Here is an 11,393-nt window from a genome sequence, read left to right on the forward strand (position 1 = left end):
CACATGTCATGATAATAAATACATTTAGTGTTATACTACAGAAAAAGGTCTAAAAAAAAAAAAGTTATATGATCAGCCAAAATTGCATTTTTTTTTATGATATGCACATACAATAAAATAATGGAGGTTGTTTCTTTTTTATGTAAATTATATTTATAGGTAAATTCTTCAACTGACCTGCTCAAAATAAGGGGAAAAAACATTTATCTTTAGAAAAAGAATACTTAATTTTATAAAAATTTTTGTAGTGTATGTTTCCTGGACAGGGACCATAACAGGGACTGTTAATGCCAAGGAGTGTCCACCTTGTAACTGTCATGATTTTTCTAAGCTCGGACCCACATGCAGTGAAGCCAAACAGATAGACACAGAGCAAAAGTTTGAACGGGTTTTATTGAAAGATATTTAGAGTTCGGTGCAGAGTTCCTCCGAACTCTGCTCGGCCGGAAAAACTGAAAGACGGGGAAGACAGACTGTTAGATTCAGGTTCAGTGGGGAATAGGAGTTGTTAATCTTGAAGGAGAGGATTTGTTGCCACTCACGTTTCCAGAGAAGAGGAGACACGTAGACTCCAGTCTGTGTGTTGGTCGTCCAGGGTTTGTTTGATTCGTTGGAGGGCGGAACAGGGTTTACCCAGAACTTGGATGGAGGGGAATGATGCAGCCGCTGGTTGCAACTCAGTTTTCCAGTGGTACTTGAACGGGTCGTGGTGAAGATGACTTCCTTACTCAGAGAGAGATCTCAGCGTGCTCAAAGGTGGCTGGATCCAAACCTCCTGCTTTGAATCCGTCGCTCAGTGTAAGACTCAGTAGATCCCACTTGGGAGGAGGCAGTCCGAAAAGGTCCAGTTTGCAGGAGGGCTTCCCCAAACTGGCAAACACCTTGGCGTCGAAGTAGTGGCAACCAGCAGCTTAAGAGTAGTCCGGTGATGAGGCAACAGCTTGCAGGTGTGTGAGGAGGCGAACAGGAGCCAGGCGCCTCCTGGTGGTGGAAGGGAAAAACACAAAAGACAAGACAAACAGACGAACACAAAAACTGGGATCCTGACAGTAACAAAGATCTCACTTTTAAGTAGGATGGGCTGTGGGCCAATGGATGAGGTTGTTAAGTATATCAGATTTTAAAGGCCCAACCTTTCTCTCAGTGTAAAGCAATATTTGATCAAATCATTAATCGTCTAGCGTGTGCAGAGAGATACAGCTAGAACCAATTACTGTGTCATTCCCGTAGGACAACAGACTTGGTCTTTTCATTATGGCTGTACATACCATTCTTCTTACCTTAACCGCACTGTGCTCTCAGAGTCATTCTTCTTTCCAAGATATCTCTACTTTAACTTTTATCCTTTCCTGATGGTCCTCTCAAGGAAAACTTAAACTAAGATGTGACATTTTTATCTCCATCTAGAACAGAGATCAAAAAGTCAAAAAAAAAAAAGATACAAATAACCACTGAATATGATGTGTTTATGCACATCAGATGTACCTGATTTCTTTATAAAAATAGTAGAATATTGATACTTAACATTTTTAACTAACTGTCTTTGACTTCACCACCTTTATTGTATCCAGTCTACCAGTTTCTTCTAGTCTATGAATGGATATTTACATGGTAGCACATTGTACAGCACAGCTCTACAGACTTCAGAGCGCTCATTCAGCAGTAGCCTTCAGTCCCACTAATCCTGATCTGCGTGTGTCTCTGTTCGTGTTCTCAGCTCACTGCTGCCAGAGGTCAAGGAGTTCTTCCTGGAAGCAGCACAGCAAAACTCGGACAGCATTGACCCGGATTTACAGACAGGCCTTGGGGTGCTCTACAACCTCACCGGCGAGTTTAACAAAGCTGTAGAGGCTTTCAATACAGCCCTGTCAGTGCGGCCTGAAGTAAGAAACCCAAAATGTTCTCTCTCGCTCTCTCTCTGTCCCTCTCTCTTGACTCTAAGAAATTTGCAGACTAATCAAAGCTGAACTTTAAAGATGTCCTTTGCTACTTTGGGTATCATTAGACGGAGGTTGCATTCTCAAATCATGAATCAAAACTCAAAGTTATAGTGGATGCCCAAGAACTGTCCAAGTCCCTTTTTAAACAATTGCAAATGCACAAGGCCTAAAAATGTCTCCTAACTACACTCTGGTCTTTTATCTTTCTTTTGAGCCCTTCATCTTTTCTCATAAATTGGAAGACAGTTTTGTTCTTGCAACATTTTAGCCATTTTTTAGAGTATACTTTGGGAGCAGTGCAGAAACAATTAACGGCTAAAACTGAAGTTCACTGGATACTTCAACATCGGAGTTGCTCATGCACAGCAACAGGAAACGAGCATGAGACTGGAAGACTGGGAAGTAGGACAACCAATAGATAAAATGATCCCCTTGGAACTCGAAACTGAACTAAGATTGTCCGCTCCCTTTAAATTACATTTTCATTGTTTCATTTTGTTTCATAGGATCACATTCACCTTTAAAGGTTACCCAGCTTTTTATGTCCTCCGCCAAAGCGGTTATGCTTTCGGCCGTGTGTTTTGGTTTGCTAGTTGGCAGGATTATTTGAGTCACTCAAGTTATGAATGTAGGGCTAGGTAAGATGGTTCCGGATTCGATTCCCGGCCCAGGGGTCTTTCTGCATGGAGTTTGCATGTTTTCCCTGTGCATGTGTGGGTTCTCCCCGGTTACTCTGCTTCCACATTTGGATAACAGTCAAAAAAACATGACTGTTAGGTTAATTGGCTTCTCTAAATTCTCCTTAGGTGTGAGTGTGTGTGTGAATGGTTGTTTGTCCTGTTTGTCTCTGTGTTGCCCTGTGATGGAGTGGTGACCTGCCCAGGGTGTACCCCGCCTCTCGCCTAAAGACAGCTGGAGATAGGCACCAGCACCCCTCTCGACCCCAGCAGGGATAAAGCGTGATGGAAAATTAATGGAGGGATGGATGGAAGTTATGAATGTATTCTAATCAAATTTAATGAATTTGCTGCTCTGTAAAAACAGAAATAAGTAAAAAATTTCGTAAATTAAGTGTATTTACCCTTAATTTGGGTAGGTAAATAAGATGATTTGCCAAAGGAATTAGTATGTTTCCTCCTAAAATAAGATATTTAGATAACATGGTCTTGTAATTGTCTTATTCCATTGGCAAAGTGTCTAACTAACCTCCTCAATTCAAGAAAAATGCACTTTTTGTAAGGAAAAATGACTGGTCTGCTCTCTTTGAGTTCTTCTAGGAAAAGCAGCCAATTGAATTATTTTGCTGATTCTGGGGTTAACCAAGTCATGATTTTATACAGCTTATAGTAATTTAAAAAATACATTGACAAGCAGTTTCTGATTTTCTAAAGAAGTTAGAACTCTTTAGTGTAAGGTTATGAGCAGCTCAAATGTATGCCGGCATCTGAATGAGGAAGTGCATTTGAATAAGCCTGGGGTACATACTGTGGTGTTTGCAGAAATAAGTCGCTTGTACTCGCTGGGTGGTTCTGATATCTTTCTTGAGCAGTTTGTCCAAAATAGTTCTAACGTTTGTCTCTCTGTGCACAGCTAAATCTTGCTGGCAAAAGTGAGATAAAAATGCCTGCAGCTTTATAGAAAGATTCCAGATGGAGCAACCCAATAAGTGCATAAATTGAGATTCAAACATTGGCAAAGCTGTAAAAGAAGTCATCTAACATGCATTGGATTAAATCTACATAAACAACTTCTTTACAGCTGAAATGCAGTTTTGAAAAAATACAAAACAAATAAAGGGCTGCAAAACTTTATATAAACTGATAGTCCTGTTTTGTCTTCTAAGCACAGAATGTTTTAGTTGATGCACCACAGATGAGTAAATTAGTGCACATTCAGTAAACATGTATTTTTGTCTCAGTTCTGCAGCTGAAAGTAATTAGGCTCAGAGCCAGAGGTGTCTCTGAATCATCTTGGCATTAGATGCTGACTGTAAGCTTCTGTTGGTGAACACACGGGATGCCTTGGTTTTCTTTGAGAGCACACATCTCATTTGCATTTCATCCTTTCTTAGGGCTAAATTGGAAAGATGTATCATTAAAAATTGTTGATTTTTTTTTTTTTGTGTTCCAACCATGAAGGTCAGTGGCTTTTATTTGGATTTTACACAATAAACCAACAAAAAGTATTGCATAATTATGAAACCTTGGAATAAATCTAGTCCAAACCAATTTCCTTCCAATGTCCAATTGTTTGATTGAAGGCCTTAAAAGTTAGTTAAAGCACATTGTTGAGCACAAACCTTATGAAATATCAAAAAATATACCAGAGAGAAGTTATGTTTTAAAATGGTATCATACGTTTTGAACATTTAACAGAGCTTTTATTATCAGTCACCCAAAAAACAGAAATAGAATATCACAACTGCAAACCTACTAAAGCATGGTGGGAAAGGAGAGCACTTATCAGAGAAGCATTCTCTGATAAGGCAGCTTGTGTCTGCAAAGCACTTAAAACTGATTGAGTTACTATTGAGTTACAACTGAGTTGTTTAAATTAAAAGTGTGGTTGTATGTTTGATCAGCCAAACCAAAGTCCATTAAACTTAACGGAAAACCTGCGGCAAGATTTAAAATTGATGTTTACAGACCACCGCTGTCAAAGCTGATTGAACCAGGGCCTTGTATTCCTGCAAAAAGTGGGTCTACACAGTATTAAACCACCAGGACAATCACAAATGCACATCTTGCAAAGAGATATATTAAGGATATAGTGGAGGATGTTTTTTTTTCGGAGTGGATCATCAAAATAAGTGGTCATTCTAATTGTCAATCATTATGGTGATATGTTTACGTAAGGCCGTCCTACATTCTCTTTCCCATTTTCACTTACCGGTGGTGAGTCTGACATAGTGGGAAAATTGCAAATCCTCTTTGGAAAGTAAGCTTGTATGAGCGATTCAAACAGCAACTTTTAAAAAGAGTGTGCACGAGGAGAAAGGGACTCCTGCATTCTCTCGCACACGTTTAATAGGTGTTTCCTCTCGGGAGCAGGTACAGGGTTGTGCATTTGTGTTTTTTTTTTTAAGTGAAGAGGACGGATCTTTTAAAAAATTCATGAAAATCCTCCACTATAGCTTTAAGAAAGGCAAGTCAATGGATTAAGACAAACTTCTGGCTCAAAGGTTTACAATTAGATCAGATCGTAAGTGTTAAAGTTATGTTGTCAAAAGAAAAGTCTTACTACTCAAGTGCATGTTTCTTGCTTGATGTTGCACCATAAAACTCTAATTATTCAAATACATATTTCCTTCACGCACAATTTCCCAAGCCTGTCTGAAAGCAACACTTGCACTACTGTCTAAATATTGAATCTAGAGAAGTGTGTCAACAGGAAGGATTTTTGGAGGGTTTTTGTCAAAAGTCTTACCATAGAGAACTAATATGTGCAACCATCAGAACAACATAATACATAATATTGCCATTTTAAAGAACCACTCATCTATTTGAAGATTTTTTTTTAAAAAATACCCCACATCACCAGATGTAGTACATCAACCCCAAACAGTATCTGTAAATCTTACTTCCTTTGCTGAAATGCAAATACACATAAAGAGGAATTATTCAGAATCCACTGCAATATGTTTTTGCTCCATTTGAATCAGACTGACCACCCCCCACCTCCTCCTCTTTCCCAAGCAGGTATGAATATAAGTGTAGAATCCTGTCCCCTTCATTTGACTTGCTAATTTCTTCTCTCCTGCCAAAAAAAAAATCACCTCTGAAAACAAAAGGGGGATAATTATATCCTGCTGCTTGGCTTAGTTAGAGATTAAGGACCCCAGTACCAGAGCAGGCCACACTGACCTCCGTACAAGCCTGTGTGCCTGCAGGTGGGAAACAGCGACAAGGACATCCAGTGTGATGTAACTCGGCTTTCATGAGAATAACCTTGTCAGAATACTTTTATATCTGAAAGCAATATGTAGTTGTTTAGATAAAAGTTTTTGTTGTTGATACTTAGGGGAATGTTATAATTAAATTAATAAAGTCAAATAAAATCAAAATTTGAAATATAGATACAGCAGGATTGTCTATTTGGGAAATTTTTCTTCAAAATATCTAGGGACCCATTTATCTTACCTAAAGGTTAACTATGTTTTAGTGGTTTTGTTTTTATTATAGTGGCTTTATTTGCCAAGTAAGTAGGCAATGCTGGATAAGCGGTTCTCTCAATTTACATCCCATACAAACATGTCATGTGTTTATAACGACATATAAAAGCCTGCATATCAATACAGGCACGCAAAGTGCTAACAGTGACCCAGAGAGGGTTATTCTGCCATTACAACTAATGGCACACACGACATGTTTGTATGGCATGTTATTAGATTAAAAATTGAGAGAACTGCTTATCCATAGGAGGCTACATCCTATCTGAAGCCAGCTACTGATATGATTAATGATAGGCCAGCACTGGTAACTGAGCGGCTAGTGCAACTAAGTAGGAGAGTACTCGCCTGCATTAGCACTGGAGAAGCTGAAGATGGTCATCTGCTATAAAAAACATGCAAAGCTGAAGTTTAGGGTTGCAGCTTTCGATTCAAGAAATAAGCCTATTTAACCAGTATTTTCTCCAATTTAGGCATTTTTACTCTGCTGAGTTTAAAAAATGCAATTTTTCTTCAAATTTGGTTTACATTATTGTAGACTAAATGGAATTTATTTTAAACCCATTGTAAACAAAGCATTCTAAAATGTTATATTGGAAGAGTGGAAAAATCGTAATCATATGTTTGTAGAGGATTCTGAGGGCATTCTTGGTAGTTTTTTTTAAGGCTTTTATTTATATCAGTTTTGATATTTATCCACTAAAAGAGATACATTGAGATATAGGTTTTGGCTATATTGCAGAGCCTGACATGTCAAAGTGTCACTATGTCTTAGTGGACATCCTCCTTGTTAATTAGTCTTCTTATCCCAGCCTTCCTGCTTACCTTCTGCCTCTGCTGCTCCTCATTAAACCCAGGTTATCCCACTTTTTTCCAATATCATTCTCACTTGGTTCATTATATAAATTCATTGTTGGCCATTGCTCTCTGCAGGATCCTCCTGTTAAATTCCTGTTTTTCTGAATACATTTATTTTTCTTTTGTTTCCCTGGAAGCTTGTATCATATTTTATTTCATTAATATCTCTATTTTCATCCATCATTTATTTCTGCACTTAGGTCCTCACCCACAACCACAAAACATTTTACTGGCATCTCTTAATCACCTAATTGTTCTTTCTTCATTGCAGGACTATTTGTTATGGAATCGCCTTGGCGCTACTCTAGCAAATGGGGATCGTAGTGAAGAGGCAGTGGAGGCATACACTCGAGCCCTCGAGCTACATCCAGGGTTTATCAGGTCCCGCTATAATCTGGGCATCAGCTGCATTAACCTTGGGGCTCACAGGTGAGTGACCATAGACTTTATAATAGACTGTCAAATGTATCCTGGTTTGTTGTAACATTAACAAGAAGCAATGCATAAAAAGATACACTGCTAAATACTAAATACTACTCAAATAACACATCATAGATCTGAATGAATGAAATATTTTCATTGAATGCTTTGTTCTGTACAAGTAAGTACTGTAAGTTCAATGCGACTGCAAAATCATCAAAAAAACAACGGAAATCATATCTATTAACCAGTGAAGCAGTGGTGGCTGGTGGAGTTTTCTCCATGGGGCTATAAATTCCAAATAGACGTATACCAAAAACCAGTCAAACGTATACTAAGTTATCACACCAGTATATTTATATGGATGCCAACAACAAAAAAAACATTATAAAAAAATATATATAATTTCATGAACAGCTTTACATTTTGTACATATATTTTGCCCTTCTGATGTTTTGTGAAGGCAAATCTGTGTTATGCATGGTCCAATATGATGTCACAAACCTGCCACTTTAATAATGGAGAATCTATTAGTCAGCTTTATATTTTTTTTAATATATAAAAAACTATTTTCTGACAATGTGTTTATTTATGAGCAACTATGCAAATTACCAAACACCTAAAAAAAGTGCACTATATTATATTATTTTCCACATGAATCCCAGATTGTTTATTCTTCTTTTCCTTTTTTTAAAAGTGCTTTAAATCAATCCGACCTGTCTTTATCCATGCTGGGTCAGATCCTGACGTTTGAAAAAGGAGGCAGGGAAAGCAGAATAAAGCTACATGCTTCTAGCCAAACCTTCTTGCTAAACCAGGTCCACGAAAAGGATGTTTCTTGCACCATTTCTCTTTCTTGCTCTGTTCGAATTCATGGGATTAGCCCTCCGAATATCAGATTCGAAGGATGATTACATCATTACATCAGCCAGCTTGCTTGGCCTCGCCATGAATCCTGGGATATCCAAGGATACAGAGGATGCAACGGACCAGACCTTTAAATCGGGCAAAAAGAAGGACGCATTTTAAGGCCGCATAATGAAGAGCCTTGGGATCCGAACAGACCTTGGCGCCGCGCTATGACGTAATCGTCCTTCGAATCTGGCCTTCTGAGGACGCAGCCCATGAATTCGACAAGGGCCATGGACTAAAGCATCTCCCAACTCCTGGACAGTCTTTGGTGCAACATGACATTGGTGGATGGATTGAGACATGATGTCTTAGATCTCCTCAATCTGATTTAGGTCTGGGGAATTGATGGGCCAGTCCATAGCTTCAATGCCTTAATCTTGCAGTAACACAAGGGGTCTGAGGATCTAATCTTGGTACCTAATGGCAGTCATGCTACCTCTGGCGAGCACATGGATGGCTGTGTGGCCCTCCAAAGAAATGCCACCCCACACTAATACTCACCCACTGCCAAACCAATCATGCTGAAGGATGTTGAAGGCAGCAGATCACTCTCCACTGTATCTCCAGACTGTGTGAACCTGCTTTCATCTGGGAAGAGCACAGGGCATAAGTGGTGAATTTGCCAATTCTAGTGTTCTCTGGCATATGCCAAGTGTCCTGCACGGTCTTGGGCTGAGAGAACTGTGGATGTTGGGCCATCATAGCAACCTCATGGAGTCAGTTTCAGGACTCGTGGTTTGCAGGACTAATACAGGGCTCATCGTGTTCCTTGCTCAAAGGTGGTGGTAGTGGTCCTGCTGCTGGGTTTTTGCGCTCTTACAGCCTCCTCCACATCTCCTGGTGTACTGGCCTGTCTCCTGGTAGCACCTCAAGCCTCTGGACACTATGCTGACAGACACAGCAAACCTTCTTGCAATAGCTCCAATTGAAATGCCATCCTAGATGAGCTGCACTACTTGAGCAAATTTTTGTGGGTTTTAGAATCCGTTTGAAGCTACCGTCAACATTATAAGTGACCAAAACCTCAGCCAGAAAGCATAGTTACTGATAAGTGGGCTGTGGTTCAACCTGCAGAGCCACTCCTTTATTGAATGTGTCTTGCTAATTGGCAATATTTTATACCTGTTGTCTTTTTCATTTGCACAGCATATGACATTGATTGCCAATTAGTCCTGCTTCCTAAGTGGACAGTTTGTTTTTACAAAAATTTGATTTAAGTCATATTTTGTTCTTTATGTGTCCCTTTATTTTTTAGCAGTGTATATTGTCAGAGCCTAAAACAGACTCCACTTTTCCTTGTTTCATGTCAATGAGTATTTCCAAAATGATCTTGTAAATGCGCAAATAATGAGAGAATATTTTAGATATTTATTTGATGATTTTTCTTTTTAACTCAAGTTTTCAAACATGTCTTTAGAAGGCTGATAGTAAATTGGTTTCTTAAATGCATGACTTGGGTCTCCATGAAATAGTTTGCTCTAGTTTTTACCCTATCCATATGACGGAAGTGAGAATCACTTAAAAAAAAACAAAAAAAAAACGCTGATCTTGGTGTCCCTAAAGCCACGTTACAAACCTATACAAAAAAGATTAAAAAGATAACATTTCATCATAATAAAATCAGGAAAACATACCAAGTGCCCATTCTTGTTAGATTATCCTTTTTGAGCCTGACTGGAATTCTCACACTGGGTGTGATAAGCAAACATAGACAGACATGTGCACCATCTGCAGGCAGTACAGTGGAACTATCAAAAAAGTCCAATGGCAACAACAGCAGCAATACAGCAACCAACATTGTCTTTTCTTCAAATATCTTTTTGAGCTTTTTAACACTTGATTTTGGACTTTTTACCATTACTTCCTCAACTCCATTTAGAGGTACTAACTAGCTTAGTTCCATTATTCCCTTGTTTGTCAATTGAGCATATGCACAAAAAAAAGTGTTTAGAGGAAAAATGTATAATTTACAAACAGTAAAACTTTTCAGAAAAACTTTGTATGCAACCAGAGCAAAAAACGGGAAGAAACCTCCAGCAGAACCAGGCTCAGTGTGAGCGGCCACCTGCTGAGGCCCACGGAAGTTCAAGGAGACAGAAGCAGAAATACAAAAGGCAACTGTCAACCAGCTTCACAGGCAGACCCGTCCAGGAAACACACAGTCAGACAGATGAGCTCCGAGCCATTTCTCATGACGGAAGATGAAGAGAACATATACAGTTAGTCACAGGCAGAGAAATAGTACTACACTGATAAAACAGGCCAAGCTCCAACATTTATAAACAAAAGTGTCGAGGGCAGCAGCACAGCTGATTTTTCTTTCTAGAATGGAGTCACAGCCAAACAGGAACAGGCCAGATGGAGCTACTATGAGAAAAAGCCCAGAGAGCATAGCTTTTATGACAGAGAGAGCATTTCTGACAGGCTAAGGTAGAATGATTGTTAAAGCACAGTTACGTTTGAGGCAGCTGTTTAAGATGTGTATTATGTCCTTTAAGTAAGGTTGCCAAACATAAATTAAGTGAGATTTATAGTTAAAATTGAGATGGTTTTAAGTGATTCAGATGCTATAAACACTGAAACCAAAAGACATTAGGTCCACACAGAATTGCCACCAATGCATCATTAAACAGATCATTGGCTTTAGGATGATTAATTGCCTTATCTGCTGTTTTTGGAAATGTAATGAACCTCTCGGCAGAAGTGATAGAAATCAAACAGTCTGAAAGTAACTGAACAAAACAATTGTAGGATTATAGCAAAAAAATAACCAAGTGCTTATCTTCGTGAGAGGAAGCAGTGACCTTTAGCATTTTGAGAGCAATTTGTCTTCATAGTATGAGGCCACAAATAACACTCCGCAAAGGTTGAAAGCCTGTTTAAACCATTTATAACAATGTAAGAGCTGTTTTTTTTTTTCTGTGAGACTATCACAGATGTGAGTTATACATTTTAACACATATCAATTCCTTCCCAGCATTACCAACAGCAAAAAATGGAAAATTTTATCAATTGGAGCTGAGCCACAGCACTAGAACTCAGACATACACTCACCAGCCACTTTATTAGGTACCCCATGCTAGTAACGGGTTGGA

General features: G+C 38.9%; 1 protein-coding gene across 1 annotated transcript in view; it reads left to right on the forward strand.

The window, feature by feature from the left end:
* Window positions 1-1,717: 1,717 nt before the first annotated feature.
* The window catches only part of pex5l (peroxisomal biogenesis factor 5-like), a gene marked incomplete at its 5' end in the record, with an annotated part of 19,115 nt that continues 9,439 nt past the window's right edge, over window positions 1,718-11,393 (forward strand). Inside the window, 2 exons of the mRNA XM_015402716.1 lie at window positions 1,718-1,883; window positions 7,238-7,395. Of these exons, the coding sequence (XP_015258202.1) occupies window positions 1,718-1,883; window positions 7,238-7,395 (324 nt within the window). The remainder of the gene's footprint in view (window positions 1,884-7,237; window positions 7,396-11,393) is intronic.

Source organism: Cyprinodon variegatus, unplaced genomic scaffold, assembly GCF_000732505.1.
Source record: "Cyprinodon variegatus isolate N-32 unplaced genomic scaffold, C_variegatus-1.0 Scaffold1387, whole genome shotgun sequence".
NCBI lineage: Eukaryota > Metazoa > Chordata > Actinopteri > Cyprinodontiformes > Cyprinodontidae > Cyprinodon > Cyprinodon variegatus.